The 19,309-nt window shown below is 38.7% G+C and overlaps 1 protein-coding gene across 1 annotated transcript in view; it reads left to right on the forward strand.

Annotated features, from left to right (window-relative positions):
• LOC122790118 (tumor necrosis factor ligand superfamily member 13B-like) overlaps positions 1-19,309 on the forward strand; it is a 169,901-nt gene that overhangs the window by 78,518 nt on the left and 72,074 nt on the right. Inside the window, exons 3-4 of the mRNA XM_044057692.1 lie at positions 3,118-3,174; positions 10,048-10,160. Coding sequence (XP_043913627.1) covers positions 3,118-3,174; positions 10,048-10,160 — 170 coding nt within the window. The remainder of the gene's footprint in view (positions 1-3,117; positions 3,175-10,047; positions 10,161-19,309) is intronic.

A 19,309-nucleotide genomic window follows, 5' to 3' on the forward strand; every position in this document is an offset into this window, starting at 1 on the left:
TATATATATATATATATATATATATATATATACATACACACACACACACACACACACATATATATATATATATATATCTATATATATATATATATATATATATATATATATATATATATATATAGATATATAGATATACATAAAGTCCACAGTATTGTAACTGTAGAGAAAAGAAAAAAAACACTACACACAGTGAGCCAGTGCTGGCAGACAAAAAGAAACATGTACAGATCCATGGGTGTGACATAACAGTGACCACTGCCAAGCCTGACATACTCTTCTAGGGTCATTTCCCTAATAACTACTGTAATCAAAAATGATAGCATCAAATACTGCCTACACATCAACACTTTTCTGTCAGTTGGGATTTAATCAAGTGAGTGAGTTTTCAATCAAGTGAGTTTCCAATCAATTTTGCTCACCCATACAAAACTAAATAAAGTACAGACATTATATGACAAAATGTATGTAAGGAATGTCACATTGGTATTCAAGTTTTATTAAGGATCTTAGTATTATTATTTATCTCTGAGGTACTTAATGAAAAAAAATAAACAGCTTTCGGAACTGTTGAAAAAGTTGCACCTAAATTTAACTCGTATCATGTTTATACCAAATTGACAGGCAGAAATGACAACAAAATACATCAACAAGTAATTGACAGATTTAGAGAGAACACATCCTCAAAGACAGAAACTGACATCAGCTATAATTTGTGCATGTGAGTAGGTAAACTTACCTCAAAAACAGTAACTAGATACAAATTACCTGAAACAATGTTTAACAACCCAAAGTCCAAACCACTTTTAGGAATAAAAGCTGTACATTAAGATTTAATGTTGTATAATTTTAGAGCGACATATAAAGGAGGAAGACAGCATCTCTCATCTGACTATACTTCAAGACATGCAAGGAACACAAAAAAGGAGGAAGCCGTGATAAGATGGCAAAAGGTTCTTCCAATCTAATTGTGGATCATGCAATTAAAAAATGGATCTTTATAAAGATAAATATCAACAAAAGCTAAAAATATTATGCAAGAGGTAAAACATTTTTTAATGAGAGATACACAGCAAAGAAAAGACAGAGGCAACCCAGATGTTGAAAAGAAATACTGCAAATGCAAATGTAAAAATACTGTTTCTATAAAATCCAAATATCTATTAAGGGAAACAAGATTCGTAATTCCATACACATTGACTGTATACGTCACCCAAGTGTACTGTTGTCAAATACATTTTGTTTGAGTTAAAGAGATCAAATGAAATTTAATTTGAAAGGAATAGATGGGAGAATGATATTTGTGTGAGATTGCCTAATAGTGAAGTTAGGAGAATTTTCCATTTTCTCCAGTATTGTGTAATCTCATAGTACATTTAAGTTAGTGGGGATGTAGGTGATATAATCCCCCCATGTGGGGGTACATGGGTGTTATCCCCCATAAAAATCATTCACTTATTACAAACTGATTTGAATCCACCTTATTAAATATTTCTCTTCTTTGATATATTTTATATGGAAGAACGGAATAAAAACTGTACATCGACTGATTCACACACACATAATATGTATATATAGATATATATATATATATACACACACACACACACACACACACACACACACACATATATATATATATATATATATATATATATATATATATATATATATATGTATATATGTATATATATGTATATAGATAGACAGATATAGACATACAGGTTTACAAAATGTGGAAATGCAGTTTGATGAAAACAGGTTGGTCGAAGGTGTATTCTACCAATGCCTGTAATGTTGAACTGAAAATATATGACTGAGTATTAGTAAAAGTGAGTACACAATCGCTAATATTTAGTCAACGTGTTAAACTGAGATCGTGGTACAGTGCAGATAAGGAAACGTTCCCTTTTCCTCACTGTTATGCGATCTCGGAATTGGTATATATAATATGCATGGGGTGGAAGGGGGGAATTGCCCTCCCCCCAGCAAAAGCGTTACCGGTAACATGGACTTTCAACATCAGGACTTCCAGTGTTACCAATTCAATATTACCAAATGTGAATAAAGAAGTTGATAATTTTGTCAAAAAATGTTTTGACTTTCCACATTTTGATAGTAAACCATGTGTGTGTGTGTGTGTGTGTGTGTGTGTGTGTGTGTGTGTGTGTATATATATATATATATATATATATATATATATATATACACACACACACACACGTATATATGTATATATATATCTATATATATATCTATATATATATATATATATATATATATATATATATATATATATATATATATATACTTTCCCTAACAATAGCACTACATCACACACACACAAAAACACACTAAACCTATTCCTTTATTTAATCCTAGCATGCAAACACTCACACAAACACAATCACCCACACCCACATACCTCGAATTCCAAAATTGTCAGTATATCTGAAAGTTTTTGCATTATCCCACATGCACATTTAATTACCTTAACTAAAAGGAATTCCCCAATACATGCACAGTTTGCAATCATAACTTCAGTAAACCCAACATTCAGCAAAATGTGCCTTCAGTAGAAAGAGACGATATTTCACTCTGTCAAGAAGCATAAACATTGAACAATGTGAAGTACCATCATATACATATTTACACATGCAACAGCATACATGTAAATATTTATCTGTTATGAAGCCCACACATGACTGCCTCACAAAGCATCTCATACGATGTATTGAAACTGCTACCATGGGTTCTGCAAGGAAATAAGTCCAAACTTCTCCATGCTAGACTTCAATGAGTGGTGACAGCTGAATCAGCTCTATAAGAACATTTCACATGGAGTGGAAACCCATTAAAATGCAGCTAAATCAAGTGAATGATAACCACAAACACGCGCATGCACATGCACACACTCACACACACACACTCACACACACACATACACACACACACACACACACACACACACACACACACACACACACACACACACACACACACACACACACAATCTCTTCCACAAACTGTTAACCAAATATGCTTTCTTAATATAAATGAAAATGTATTTTCTTATTATTTTAAATGCCTAAACTATTTTAATTTGCTTTTTTTCAGTGCATCAATCATTTCTCCAGTTAGTAGCCACAGACAGAAAAGATCTTATATGGGAAGGTAAGAAATATCTGAAGAATGTGTATGTTATATTATCAAAGACCATATTTTCTATAACTAAATAGCTGCTGCTATTTTGACTGTACAGAATAAAACATTTCTGAATATGAGCTGCTTTAAGACCTATACTGAAATTGAGAAGATTCCCACAGTCTCCACTTGTATGCAGTGATGCAAAGCTTCTGTATTATTCTTGAAAGAAGTATTTGAGCTTGGTTGTTCTATTTCCATTAAACAAACTCATGCAGGCCTAGTCAATAATGGATGATAAACATCTTCCCTTCTTAGACTGTCATGTTCATAATGAAACAGACTGATGGTTTCTCTACTAGCTTCATCAATTCAATGCCTTCAACATTTAAGAATTGTTGGTTTACTTGTTTCTTTATTTTCTTTTTGCATGTTAACTGGGAGGTCAAATTGGGCAGAGCCCATTTACTGTAGTGGCCCACAAAGAACTCTTCAGCTACAAAAGATTTTACTAATGAGAATCCCACAGTATAAACCTGATGTCTTCATACATAAGAATGAGAATTACTTAAGAATATATGAGGAGTACTCTAGCACAGTGACGAATGAAGTAAAGAAGAATGAATATCACTGGTAAATAAGCAACAGCTGAAGAAATTCAGATACACGATATTTACAGAGTGAAAATAGAACGTTGATGCATCACTACTAATACACAATCTAAGGAACAGCACAGCAGCGCTATAATATGTATAGTATAGATTTAATAGTGACGGCAGCTCACGATACTGCACTGTACAACCAGCAATGTACGTGGGATTAGCAAACTCGGTGTACACATTGGGAAATGTAAGCAAAATATAGATGTACAGATGGTGCCCAGTGAGAGTAGAACAGGTGTACCAGATACACACAAAATATAGATGTACAGATGGTGCCCAGTGAGAGTAGAACTGGTGTACCAGATACACACAAAATATAGATGTACAGATGGTGCCCAGTGAGAGTAGAACAGGTGCACCAGATACACACAAAATATAGATGTACAGATGGTGCCCAGTGAGAGTAGAACAGGTGTACCAGATACACATAAAATATAGATGTACAGATGGTGCCCAGTGAGAGTAGAACAGGTGTACCAGATACACACAAAATATAGATGTACAGATGGTGCCCAGTGAGAGTAGAACAGGTGTACCAGATACACACAAAATATAGATGTACAGATGGTGCCCAGTGAGAGTAGAACAGGTGTACCAGATACACACAAAATATAGATGTACAGATGGTGCCCAGTGAGAGTAGAACAGGTGTACCAGATACACACAGATAATTACAGACATGATGCATTTGCTTTTCAGAAAAGAGTGGAGGTACCAAAGGCAAACGAGAAGGACACTGGATTATTTAGATAGTATTCTACAGACATTTTATAAATAGCAGACAGAAGAAAAATGAGTGTGAAAATGAGATGGATATTATGACAAAAAAAGTAGAAGGGAAGGCCAGGTGAGTGGAAGCTTTCAATGGCATTACAAAAGCTGTGGTAGAACTGCATTTCTTATTGATACAATCATCAGATTCTAACACAGAAGCATAACTTTGGTGGGATGAAGGGGTCTATATTATATCATTGAAGATGTACATCAACAAACAGCATTTCATCAGAAATATCATTCATCAAACCCCCACACCCCACTGCTAATTATATATACCAACTCCGTGATCGTACTACAGTAGGGGAAGTGTAAATTTTCTGATCCCCACTGTAATGCAGTCTCAGTCAGAACAGTTTGATGAATGGCATCTTTGATAAAATGCCTTTTGATGATGTAAATCTTTGATGAAATAATAGGAACCCAGGATGAAGGGGGTGGCTGCCTCAGGCACAGGCTATCAAGAAGGGCATCATCTGCAGATGCCAATGATGTGGGATTGCAGTGTCCACATGCTTTTTGAAGCCAGGAGAATATTGTAGCTCCATATACGAATGCTAGTATTGCACTTGTGGTAACTACTGGAGCACTCAGCATGTGGTGGTGTGATGACATTTGTGGTAACTGCTGGAGCACTCAGTGTGTGGTGGTGTGATGACATTTGTGGTAACTGCTGAAGCACTCAGCGTGTGGTGGTGTGATGACATTTGTGGTAACTGCTGAAGCACTCAGCGTGTGGTGGTGTGATGACATTTGTGGTAACTGCTGGAGCACTCAGCGTGTGGTGGTGTGATAACATTTGTGGTAACTTCTGCAGCACTCAGCATGTGGTGGTGTGATGACATTTGTGGTAACTGCTGCAGCACTCAGCATGTGGTGGTGTGATGACATTTGTGGTAACTGCTGCAGCACTCAGCGTGTGGTGGTGTGATGACATTTGTGGTAACTGCTGCAGCACTCAGCGTGTGGTGGTGTGATGACATTTGTGGTAACTGCTGGAGCACTCAGCGTGTGGTGGTGTGATGACATTTGTGGTAACTGCTGCAGCACTCAGCGTGTGGTGGTGTGATGACATTTGTGGTAACTGCTGCAGCACTCAGCGTGTGGTGGTGTGATGACATTTGTGGTAACTGCTGCAGCACTCAGTGTGTGGTGGTGTGATGACATTTGTGGTAACTGCTGGAGCACTCAGCGTGTGGTGGTGTGATGACATTTGTGGTAACTGCTGGAGCACTCAGTGTGTGGTGGTGTGATGACATTTGTGGTAACTGCTGCAGCACTCAGCGTGTGGTGGTGTGATGACATTTGTGGTAACTGCTGCAGCACTCAGTGTGTGGTGGTGTGATGACATTTGTGGTAACTGCTGGAGCACTCAGTGTGTGGTGGTGTGATGACATTTGTGGTAACTGCTGCAGCACTCAGCGTGTGGTGGTGTGATGACATTTGTGGTAACTGCTGCAGCACTCAGTGTGTGGTGGTGTGATGACATTTGTGGTAACTGCTGGAGCACTCAGCGTGTGGTGGTGTGATGACATTTGTGGTAACTGCTGCAGCACTCAGTGGGTGGTGGTGTGATGACATTTGTGGTAACTGCTGAAGCACTCAGTGTGTGGTGGTGTGATGACATTTGTGGTAACTGCTGCAGCACTCAGTGGGTGGTGGTGTGATGACATTTGTGGTAACTGCTGGAGCACTCAACATGTGGTGGTGTGATGATTTAAGCATGACAAGCATCTTGATTGTTATGTTTGTAGCACACAGCTTGCTACAGCTTCAGACCAGAAAAGCTTTTTTTGGTGGGGAGTCCTTCAATTATGAGATTTTTTTTACTCCTCAACTTTCAGTGGAGGGGAGTACCTTTTCAGGTAACTGCGCAGGACACCAGATGTGCTAGCTATGGTTCTCAGGTAAGCTGCTACTTCGAGAGAAATGTACTCCCTTTTCATAAAAAGAGAAATTTTAGGTAATCATAAGAAATTGGCGAAAGTACACAGCCCTAAAAATAACATAAATACATGCAAACATAAAAATATTATATGTCAAAACGTTCTGCTTTTGTAATTTTGAATGTTTTTATAGGACCCCTTGTGTAAGCATAACAATAAGAAAAGGGAACTGGGCTTGAGACATTTTTTGGTATTATTTCATTTGTTTCTCTTTTTCATCTATAGCATTTTGCATTTTTGGTTTAAGTGGACACGAATACAATCCAGTCAGTTATTCCATCCATCCATCCATTCATCCATCCATCCATCCATCCATCCATCCATCCATCCATCCATCCATCCATCCATCCATCCATCCATCATCCTTTACCAGGTAATGGGGATGATTTAGCCCAACCTAGAAGCCAATGAGCACAAAGCTTTGAAGTTAATTCTGGACATGGTGCTAACCTCCCCACATACACACATTCAGAAAGTACCTGGACAACTACAGGCAGCTGGAAAGCTCACCAACCCTTTCATACTGGGCAGGATTATATAGTAGCAGCATATCATACGTAAGGTAAAACTAGTATGTCTCGTGATGGTCTAAGTCCTGTTGACATTCGTTACCAGTGAGTGAACAATCAATGGTTTGGTGAATTCCACCTCACAATGACAGGAAGAGCTGACACTGAAGGATCAGAATGTGACAGCACTATGAATTTTTGGTGGCCACAAGAAGGTTATCCCTCTGGCAGTTTTTTTCTAACACATCCTGCTTAAATGCAAAAAAGCCAGAAGAATCATGACATCCTCCTTTCAGGTTGGTATTCATACAAAAAATCAGGATCAAGTGAGCATTTGTGTTACTGCTATAAGGGAGATTTTAGTACTTTCCCTGATCTGTCCTTAGGACACCAACAATAATCTTTACAGGTATAGCATCTCAGTCAAAATCTCACCCACCTGGCAGGGTAAGTGAAAAGAATGATAGAGAGTAACGGTGTTTCTCTGATGGCCAAGGCCGTCTAGTTATTCTATATCTTTCTTGTTTCTTCACAGTGCCAGTTTGAATTCAAGCTTAAGATAGCTTACTTGTCCAGCTCATTCTCGAAACCCAGTCCCATCTCCTAACTTTCTTTAGTCAAGAGACCAACCTCAGACTCCTTGGTCTAATCATTTCTGTGATTTTGAGGTTTACTTATATAATTGAGCATGTCATAAATGCTCTCTTCTGTTCAGCTGCTGCATTTCCATATTTGCAAAAGGCACCAAAGACCAGAAATGCCATGCATGTAATACCATAAAAATGGAGTATAAAGTCAAAGCTGTTTATTGTTTTGCAAATGAAAACACTTCATTCTTGTTTTTGAAGTGGCAGCCATCCACCATCTGAAGTAGCACCATTTTTTAGGCTGACTTGTATGTTACAATGGTCTTATAATGACACTGGGCTATTAACTTTGAAAAAAAGGACTGCAACATTTACCTATGTTTGTGGCTATCTACTGAAGAATGAAGATATTTGACCAAAGTAGAGAATATGATGGCACATACTGTATGGTAATAATTCTGCAATGGATGTTATCTAGGTTGTTTGACTTGATAATAAATGTTTTACCCTAGTAAGGGGTAAAATATAAAAATGACAATTGCCTTTTGTCCTGGAGTGAACACATATGACCTACAAACCTACTGGTATCCCAATAAGAAAAGGTGACACTGGGGTATTAGGTACTCTTAGTGTTTGTCAAAAGGGCACATGTTAAGACACTAGTGGGATGGGCATAAAATATAGCAGGGTATGATAACACAGATTCCTAGTTATTTTACAGAATGGATTTAACACTGGAAGCAGAAAGGCCATGGACTTAAAATAATCAAGTTTAAACTTTGAGTTATGTTTTGATGAGGAAAAAGTAGTACGATGTGGCGAGCTTTGCCAATTTAATATGCACAGATTACAGAGACCCATTCTGAACATTTTTGTTATGTAGACCTTTTGCTGTTTATTGAATGATGAGTCCTTGTGTGTTATGACTTGACACTGTCTGGCACATATAGTCTCACCCTCACCTAAAAGGGCACATTTAGACTCCCACTGTTGCAAAGTAAGTGAAAGTTCTTGCTAGAAAGTGTTATAAATTCACTCTATTACTGCTTGTGAATTAAGATTTAATTAAGTATTTGACTGGCAATACTTCTGAGAGATTATTTTAATATAATATGGCTATCTTTCTAAATAAAAACAAATAGTTCCATGGTCATTGCTTCCCTAAGCATGTCCTAGCCAAAATATTTGTAATATATCAAAATGCTTCAGTATTAATTGTATTTCCTACGTAAGTATGAAATCAGTTCCATAAGTCTGAAGCTCCCTTTGAATGAGTGGTTTCTTGTTTCTTGACCGTGACATGGAGTCATTTAATATTTCAAGGAGATATGCTAGATGATGCAGCCTTTTAATCTATAGACATGACAGAAAAAAAAACTCACTTATGGGAAATAGTTTGAATAAAGTACATTTGTGCTAATCTTCCTGTTAAAATGATTACCCATAAGATTTAAACAAGAGAATTGGCAAGGCAGAGTCTCTATGTGATGTTTCACAAATTCACAGTAAGTTGTAAAAATAGTGACAATAAATGCTAGACAAATATGTGTAGTACAGAATCCTGAACAACAAATTCCCTTAATGCTTCAGTGAAACACTTTCAGGGAGCACTGGGGTAAGGCATTGTTTTTTTCGGGGAGAAGCCCATCTGTATCATCCCCCTCAGACCCCAATGTGGGAGGCTGTGTCCCCCACCCCACCAACTATATATACTAACTCCAGGATCACACTGCAGTGGGGAAAAGGGCATATACCTTTTACTTTAATGTGTCAGTGTTATGAGTTTCAGTCAAATGAGTTTTCAGTCTTTTGAACTTTCAGTGTTTTAGTATCAGTCGAATCATTTTCAGTCAAATGAAATTTAGGTCATATGAAGTAGACCCATATATATATATATATATATATATATATATATATATATATATATACACACACACACACACACACACACACACACACACACACACACACACACACACAGAAACTTCCTCCTAACAGATTAAGTTCAAAGTGTTATTCTAAAGAATGACAACTGAACAAAGCAGATATAAAATGTACTAGATTCTTTGACATAGAGGGATAAACTGACAACAGCCCAGCCAATCAGAGTTAGAGAAGATGCTCAGTTGGCTGATGGAGAGGATGGGTGTGTCCATCCTGGGGGAAGGGGGGATAGGGAAAAGAAGGCTGTGTAATGTCACAATCCACCAGAGGACACATACAGATGCAAATCACAATATCAGGCTGAATGAGCTACTCATAAAGTCATCATTTGGTGGAAGAATTTGTAGTAGGTGTGTAGGGTGGCAATTACTGACAAGCAAGCACAGGGTAAAAATGGAAAAATAAAGCAGACAGCCTTTCTTATTACAAATATTTGATAGAGAATCAAAAAGTGTAGTTTTCACTATTTTTTTTTTTACAGAGGACTCAGCCACAATTCCATGGACCGTTGTCTTTAAAGGAGGCACAGGTGTACATGCAAAAGAAAACAGAATAATTGTGGACAGAGATGGTTACTACATGGTATTTGGTCAGGTAAGGAAGGGCTTCTGTAATGAAATACAATAATCATAACTTGCTTTTCTGCTATTATTGTTAGCAGATGCAACGTCTCTATTATATCCTATGGCCTCGGGATAATTTAATGTAATGCCAGCCTCACAGCTAGGAGAGGAAGACCGACTTACTCTGTGAGATCAATGAATTCAAGTGCACCATGGGAATTATAGCCATCAGGCCTATCTCTGAAATGGCTTTGGTATATTATTACACCAACCTGCCTTTCTAATAGTGCATTGGCAAAACAGTAGGTTCATGACATTCAGTCCCTTTTCTGAGGTGAGATCTTGTCCAGCTCCTTTGTTTTCCTACTTGGATTACCAGTTACTAATGTCTATCAGTTCTATAATATTTGTTCCCCAGGAGCAAACCAAAAATAGTTCCTGTCCTACTCTTTTCTCTTGCCAACTGTACAAACCACTGCCACGTAAGAGCAGCATAAATCAATCTTCCCATTAAAACATAACAAAGGGAATGCAAACTAAAGTTGTGCAAATGCGATAGGAACTTTTCGGGTGAGACATTCATGTCGCATAGCTTGAACTGATTCATATTAGGTTATGGCTGTGCTAGACAAGTTGTGATTATTCAACACATTGTAAATCATATACCACTGAATGGTTCTGAATCGCCTGTGATGGAATACTTATTTATCATTATCTAATCACCAGTGGAATAATGTAACTGTTGGTTTCTCTGGCTTACTCTTGTGTGCATTAAGCATATTGCTGTATTAGGTCATGCCCAACTTGCTGTATTCATAATGCTGAGGTTCATTATTTCATGCAAGTAATACAAGCTGTTATATCAGGTGACCTCTTTGCTGTAAATGTGACCAGTATCTTAATTAAAGCATGGTTATAAGGATGTAGGTACAGATGCAATACTGGTCATGAAATATAAAGTCTAAATGTAAATGTATACCACAAATGGTTAGTGGGACTAGGTAATGTTTCAGATTTTCCATTTCCATTCTGTTGTATGACAAAGAAATAAAATAAATCATAATAAAACAGAAGACTAATAGAAGTAAGGAGAATAAGGGAACTGACCTAACAAACTTGGATTTTAACTGTGGATTCCATCTTCTTAGTCTGCATGTTTTGGTCAGTTTCACTACCTACAGTACACATTGAAAACTCCAGCCAAAACAATAGCTTATTTCTGTTATCCATCATAAGATCTCATTTACAGTAAACCTGTCCCATATTATTTTTACTGGACTATTATTTTTGACTCTGTTCCCTCTTCACAAAGACTGAGCCATATCATTAACTTTCATTTCTGTAAATTGCTCCTTATATGTCCAGACCTTGTCAGCTAGCCATGTAGGTGTTATTTTGAATGTTGGTATGAGTTGGTCTCTGTGGACCTTCCTAAAGTTCTTAACTCTGTGATTATATTCCGTGACCTTCAGGACTGTACAAGCTGTTCTACTTTTTATGGCTTCTGTTGCAGACTGGGCACCATGTCTTTTGACATCCATTGAACGGCATCTCATGCTTACATAGACATGTAAAGGGACTGGCACCAGTTCCGACTGCTGAGGTACTCAAATGGTAGCATGTTTTCACATAAAGGAACACTATTCAGTATTTCATGCTGGGGTCTCTTATTTAGGTATCCCACTGCCATGTCTTTCTAACCTATATATGGTACCTCATCTGATGCCTTGATGTAGCCTACAATGATCGGACCCATAGTCCTTTTTGACAGTCAAATAATTATATAAGATGTATTCTTCAACCACCTTGATATTCACCAACATATTTAAAGTTTTCATAGGACTCAATACTACAAATGTATGCTTCCTTTTAACAAACTTTATTTCCCACAACTGATGCTTCATTACATACCCTTTTGCAGTTTTACAAAAGTTACAATATCATATTATATTCCCTTTCTATTATTAAGCTGTCTTTCCCAGAATGCTTCCCATTATTTTTGGATTCTGAGTGGGATTTGAATTTCTGCTTATGGAACTAAATCCCTTTTAAATGAATCACAATTCATCAAACCCATTTCATCAAATGAATACCAATTCATTTTTTTCTAACTAACCTTGAGGTTTTGTAACTTGGGAGTTAGCAATATAAGCTTAACCAATGCAGGGAGTAAAAGCCCCTGCATAGAACAAGGCAGAGGACTTGTTCCTGTTAGGCAGTTTGGTTTAACAGAGACTTTTGGTTATGAATTATGCTAATGATTTGATTACATAAGTGATAGCCATTCGAATTTTATTTTAGGTTTGCCTAAGATTCTTTTTTGTCACTTTATGACCTTATTTTGTTTCCTTTACATATCATGTTGGTATACACTATTAGTGGTCATTATTGTACCTATGATAAAATCATCTCAGTTACAAGCTCTGGCATACAATGTTTTTTTTTTTTCTTTTCTTTCAATGTTTTTCACAAAGATAACATTTTTTTTAGCTATGAATCTTTTTTGTCAATACCATGAGCTTATTTTATATCTTTATTAAAGGTCATTGTCATGTTATTAGACTAATTTATGTGAGCCCATTTAGCAAAACCCCAGGGGTACATTATAACAAGCATTTCTAACAAGCAGGACACTTATGGATGCTACACATTTTTGATAACAATATGTAACAGAGAAGCAACATTTTCCAGTTTAGCAAATTCTTCCTACAATACTTACACAAGTAATACAGACTTCTGTTAACCTCTTGGATTCAGAAACATTGTGCCCACAACTGAGCTGAGACAAATGCTGTTTACCTGCCGTGATTGACACGGAAGAGTGTTCAGGATTAATGAAAGGAAAGACTGTGAAAAAAGTGATGTTCATTAGAATCCTGCTGGCAGCCATAATAAGGTCTGTGGTTAGGGAATGTAGCAGGCAGATCAGGTGTTGTCAGCATATGAACATATCTCAGTTTCTGAGTGTTCACAAATGCACAAAAGTGACACACTCGGGAAAGTTGGGTGTCCCAATGAAAAGGTCGACAACATCACATGAATCTATCTTTTGACCAGATGAAAAGGTAGAAATTGAACTATAATACAGTATGGATAAGCAGATGGAAGCACATACAAAAACATCTGAGGAAAGAACAGGATGGGTGAGCAAAAAGTGGGCATTTTTTTTTTTTAGGACAAGTGGCCTCTTTACATATATCATAGACATACTTCTGAACTGTGAGAGCACCAAATTGTATCAAAGTTCAGTAGTGCAGTAATAGCCAAGTGGTGAATATCAAGACCATCATAGAACATATAAGTAGTATATATAGTAACTAAACACAGGAAGTAATAGGTAGGGTTAGTAGTGACTGCAAATTTGAAAGGAAGAATGGGTGACAGGTGACAAGATACACAATTGAAAGGAATATCAAGAATGACAGGTGAAGAAGGATGAAAACAGAGGTTTGGGGATGGAAAGTGGGTTAGGCTTGTGAGCTGCTGCTAATGAATGGCTACAGAAGACAAACAAGGCAGACACGGAGGCACTGACACAACAATGGAGGTAGAAGCACAAGGAAAAATGACATACCAAACAAACAGAGGGTAGACAAAGGTGTTTGGGAGATTACACAACAGACAGTGGCAGGCATAGACACAAAAGAGAGGGTAATGCTGTGATGGGGATAGGATGAGTTTGCACGCCTAACATCCCCTGCCAGCATGGAGCCCAGTGGGAACCTAAATGGTACCACTGGCTTCCTCACTACTGGGCCCCTGAGCAGATGGAGGAGCCACTGCAGGGCAGGGCTGTGACTCAGCAAGCCACAGTAGGAATGTTTCTATGCAGGTGATACAGATATATATCCAACAATTGGCCATCTCTCCCCCCATGTCTACCAGCTACTTGTGTGTACCAAATTTGTCCTTCCTGTTGCCACTGTCACTGGGTGGAATAACAGCCCCCCAACCCTGGTGCAGGGCCTGATTGCCTGTCTTCCACAGCTGACATCTGAGCCGGGAGGTAACCCTGGCCCACAGATGTGGTAGATGGTGGTACCTAGTGGTTGTGGTGGTGCCTGGATATCCTGGGTGAAGTGATGACGACAGTTCAATATGCCGCTGCATATAAGTGTAAAATAAACAGAGAAAAACAACATTAAAAATTGCATAACAGAAAGGACAGTGACAAAGATGGTAGGAGAGAGAAAAGCACAAATAGAAGTAAAAAATGCAGCAGATGTATACGATAAGCAAACAGCATGATGGTCGCTATAGTTATAACTAGAAGTGCCCTTTCCTCCTTAGCAGGGATTGCCCAATACACAGGCTATGGTGAGAAATGAACCCACATAAATTAAATAAGAAAGTGATTCCCACTAACACAACCTCTATCCATGCAAGGATGCTCTTATTTCTCTCACACATTCTTCAATTCAACCATTGTTTCTGACCCTACTGCTTCTTCTGGAAGGCTTTGCAATCCAGAATGCTTTCTTTGAATAACATTTTTCCATATTATCTGTGTACTACCTACTTTGTTTATTCAAATATGTGTACTTTTGTTCTCATGCAACCCATTTATAAATAAGGAGGTTTGTGCATTACCTTAATGTACCAGAGAAAGTATATGTCATGCCTACATTCTTTCCTTAAGACTGTACACATTAAGTTATTTTAGTGTTTGTTTGTGTGTGTGTGTGTGTGTGTGTGTGTGTGTGTGTGTGTGTGTGTGTGTGTGTGTGTGTGTGTGTGTGTGTGTCTGTGTGTCTGTGTGTCTGTGTGTTTGTCTTTCTCTCACTTGCAAGTTCTAGATGCATGCCAAAATTAAGTTTGCGTGCTTCAGAACTGAATAATGTGGAGCTTACCTTAGAAATCCAAAATCTTTCTTTTCTCTTGAGATGTGAAGATGCATTTTTATAGGTTATGTGTAGTGCATGACTATAACTTTTATTTTGGGAGATTGTGATACAGTGGGTAACAGTCTTCCGTGAATTGCCCACTGTTTTGCAGTCTTGTATTGGGTCTGTTTTTACTTATAGGTGTTTATCTGTTATTTGGTTGGGGGGGCATAGGATTGTCTATGGTTTTACATTTTAAATAATCCTGATTTGATGTTTCGGGTTTGATACACTGAGCCTCAATTAAATGTGGATTCAGTGTAACACCACAGAAATGCCACTGGATGATGCTCAGCTCAGTACTGCCAGTCCACCTTCCTCCTTTATTGGTCATCATGAGTCTTCCACAGTATGACAGAATGACACATTACTTTAGAAGGTGTCCAGTTCTTGTTATGTCTCCTCCATTTTTTCTGTTACTTTCCTGTCCCCATTTTTAGGTATGAGGTTGGGAACATTTATCTGCTCTGATTTTTGTTGTTTGGGAAAGGCTGTTCCTACCTTTGTTGACTTTTCCTTCTTCAGGCTCACTCCCCTGACTCCCCCTGCCACTAAACTTACCTTTGCAATCATGTGCCTCTGCTGGCTAAGACCTGAGCCATACTGATCTTGCTCTTGACTCTTACTTGTCTCCCCAGTTTCTTTAGTCAACCACTGGGCATGTTTTAGTGTATCGCCAAAATAATTTGCATGTAAACAATCTTTGTCCTGGTCTTCCCACCCATGAAATTCTCAGGCTATCAGTGTGTTTCCTAGACTTTACAAGCTGACACTTTTACATAATGTGTACATCACAATATTAATCTTGTAGCTTATTAATTGCTGGACGCTTTGTAATACACATGCCTCATCACAATACGTAACATACATGTTAAGGGTACTTGACATACATAATGTTATTTCTTGCAGAGTCACATCTATTTGGTGACATGGCTGATACCTACACCTACTCACATTATGTCTGCCACGTGCAGAGCCTAAACCCCACAATTTGGTCCAAGAGGTATGCATATCACACCTTTCCCTTTCTCAGTCTAAGTCAAGCACACTGGCCTGTATCTTCATTTCTCCATTTAGATCTAGTGTTATTCTGCCCCTTCGAGATCTTTTCCAACATCATTTAAGCATATTACATTACGCACATGTGTTTACCATACCACTAGCATGGAGTTTCAAGACTTCAATGTTCTAATATAGACCCGGAATTTATGAATTCCAGAAAACGTTGATCAAAAGAGTTGGCACGTGAGTAGTTTTCCCAGTTAATGGTGAGGTAGTTGAAATAACCCATTATTAGGGTGTTAGGTTGTACCCTAATATTTCCCAGTGTATCAAGAAATGAGGAGTGGGAATCCTGGGGCATGGTGGGGGATCAGTAGCAAGCTACAATGTGGATTGCAGACTTGCCCAGAGTTAGTTGCACTTGGATAATCTCGGATGCATTATGCTGAGCATCTAGCCTGGACATGTGGATACCCTTAATGAATATGGACATGCCTCCACCTTTAGTGTTTTGGTCCAGGTTAGGTGGACAAAAGGTATCGCATAAATTATATCTTGGTAATGCAGGGGTGCTCTCTAGAGCCTTGAACCAGGTCTCTGTCACTGCACATATGTCGATGTTCTCCATTTTAAGGAGCGCCTCGAGTGAGTGCATTTTGAGGTCTAGACTACTAGTATTGAGTAGCATTACCCTCAGATTTTGCTTGCTTATAACTGTTACAGTGGTGAAGTTTGCCTAAAAAAGGCACTATAGGGGTGGCAAGAGCCTTAGTCAGTGTCCGGAATCCCAAGGGTGACAGGTGCAGGCCATCTGTGGCAAAGCATCATGGTCTGTCGATCATGTCATCCCAGGCAGACAGATGCTGGATCCCCTTAGAATGACACTAGAAGCTTAGCCAATTGTTGAAGTCAGACATTTTGTCCTTGTACTGTGGTATAATTGTGGGTGATGGCAGGATACTACTCAGGGCTAGGGTCATACTTGCCTAGGCTACAAGATCGGAGAGCTCCTCCATGTCTCTTTTCATGTAGTCCAGGGAGGTACGTCTCAGGTCATTCACACCAACATGGACAATGACAGTCATAGTTGTACTTGTTGTGAAGTGATCTGAGTGCATGCGTTACGTGGCGGATCCTGGCACCCGACAGGCAGCTGACAGTAACTTTCTCCTTGTTTAGCCTGGTGAGTGGAACATCAGTGTGCCTGACTATAGAGTCACAAATGACTAGACTGTTGGGTACGTTGCTATGCCTTATGGGCTGTGGTTGTGTGGCACACTGAGTTTGTGGGCTATGTGTCATTTGAGTTGTGTTGGGGGGGTGGATGTTGTTTGCATTTCTGCTTTAGAGGTCTCTGTTGCTTGGGCAGATTTTTATTGAGAGCCTCCATGAATGTAGGTGTGTGTTTTGTGTTTCTAAGTGTGTGTTTTGGTGGTTTATGTTTTGAGGGACTATGTGATGAGTGTGGTGTGGTGCAAGTGTTTACCCTCTCCTCTTGACTGTCTAGTCCAGTCTTGGGTGAAGAGAGCTTTGCTTCCAGGTGGCTATATAAGTGCATCTCTCACAGGTTGTAGTGTTGGGTGGTAGGAGGAGAGGGTTGTCTGTGTACATGAGGCAATTGCTGCATTGCCCTAAAATGCCCAGATTCATCAGGTGGACAGGAGAAAACACCGGGAGCTGACCATTAGACATGCCTGGATAGGTGCTTATTTATTAAGTACTAAAAACTGTTTTCCTCTAGACAAGTGAGGAAAGTTGAGTGCTGTAGTAATTTGTAGCTTATATAGTGCTTACAATGAGTTTTGGACAAGTGCTGAGCTCAAAGAAACAGATTTGAGTGCTAAAACTAAAAAACTGGCTAGTTCTGAGGGAAATTTTGAAGAGCAGACTTTATGGCGCCGGGAATATTTTAACCCTAGCTAAGTGGTGATGCATAAAGTGTATTTTTTTTTTTTAATATAGCAGTAGCAAATGAGCAAACTGATTTAAACAAATTAACCAATTAACCAATAAAAAGCTAAAAACTGAGCCCCATTCCAGCAGTCATCAATCAGACAAGTTCTAATTGCACACTCTTGCCACTAGGGTGCAGGGGAACCTTCTCCAGAAAAAGATGTCCTGGATTAGTGCTCAAGTTATGCAAACAAAGCTAGATTCAGCAGGTTTGAATCTAGTCTTGTACTACAGCAAACAAGGCATACCAATTTCAGCAAGAAACAGTTCAAATAAGCAGGCACAATAAGCTTTTAGCCAGAAACTCCCAGCTTAGAAGGGCAGAATCTACCCTCTCCTCCCACAAGAGTGCTCCTTTCATCTGAAAGAGTAGGAAGAGAGCTGGCAGTTTGAGCTCCTGTCCTTAAAGCTAATCATTTGTCCAAGCCTGCATTATGAATATTATAGTATCTCCTCTCCCACATATTCAAGTGCAGTATCTCTGCCATTACTTCTCAGCATTCTCAAGTAATAGACATCTGAAACACCTGATGTCCATAAGGGGTCATTTGCATATATTCCATATGCTTCTAATACAAGAGGTTTAAGAAATCACATGGTGGAATCTCTAGCTTGGCTAGATTTTTCTTGTAGTTTTTACTGACTGGTTTGTCTGTGTGACCTTTTTAGTCATTATTCAAGTAATAGATTATTTTTCATATGTCCTGCAGATACTTCCTGTTCAGGAAACCTTAATTACTGCACCATTATTTCTGCTTCAGTCTGCCATATACTGTAAGAGGCTGAGGGTGCCACAAACACTGCCTCTGGCACTAGTTTTCTGAATTTGGGATCAGTAAAGACTATCAGATATCTCATTCTGTAACTGAGACATGCATTATAGACAATTACAAATTGTCCCATAAGGCCTATAAATCTAACTGTCTGGCTACTGCCAGCTCTTTGGAATGCTGTAATTTGGTTCTACAATGCCTAAACCATCACTCATTGGCCACAGTGGAGTATCATCATATTGTGGTATAACTATCATATCCAGTTGGCTCTTCATCCTTAAGGGCAGTCATTCCAAGACTGCAAAGCCTTTGTGTGCCACACTCCTGACACAGCCTGGGCCTTGCCACTATTTTTCATCTTGACACCCATGTGTTAATCTTTTCTACCCATCCTAATTGCCAGTTTGCTACCTGATTAGAATATTCCAGAAATGGCTCTTTGATTCCAAGGTCTTCATTGACTAGCAGCCTTTCCCTTCCCAGTAATGTTCTTTCCAGTAATTTTCCTATTGGCTTTTAAAAGATGTACTATTGATACTGAAAATGTACTTCGCCAAACTACTGTCCTA

Source organism: Protopterus annectens, chromosome 15.part0 (genome assembly GCF_019279795.1).
Source record: "Protopterus annectens isolate FY-2018-M chromosome 15.part0, PAN1.0, whole genome shotgun sequence".
Classification (NCBI taxonomy): Eukaryota; Metazoa; Chordata; order Ceratodontiformes; family Protopteridae; genus Protopterus; species Protopterus annectens.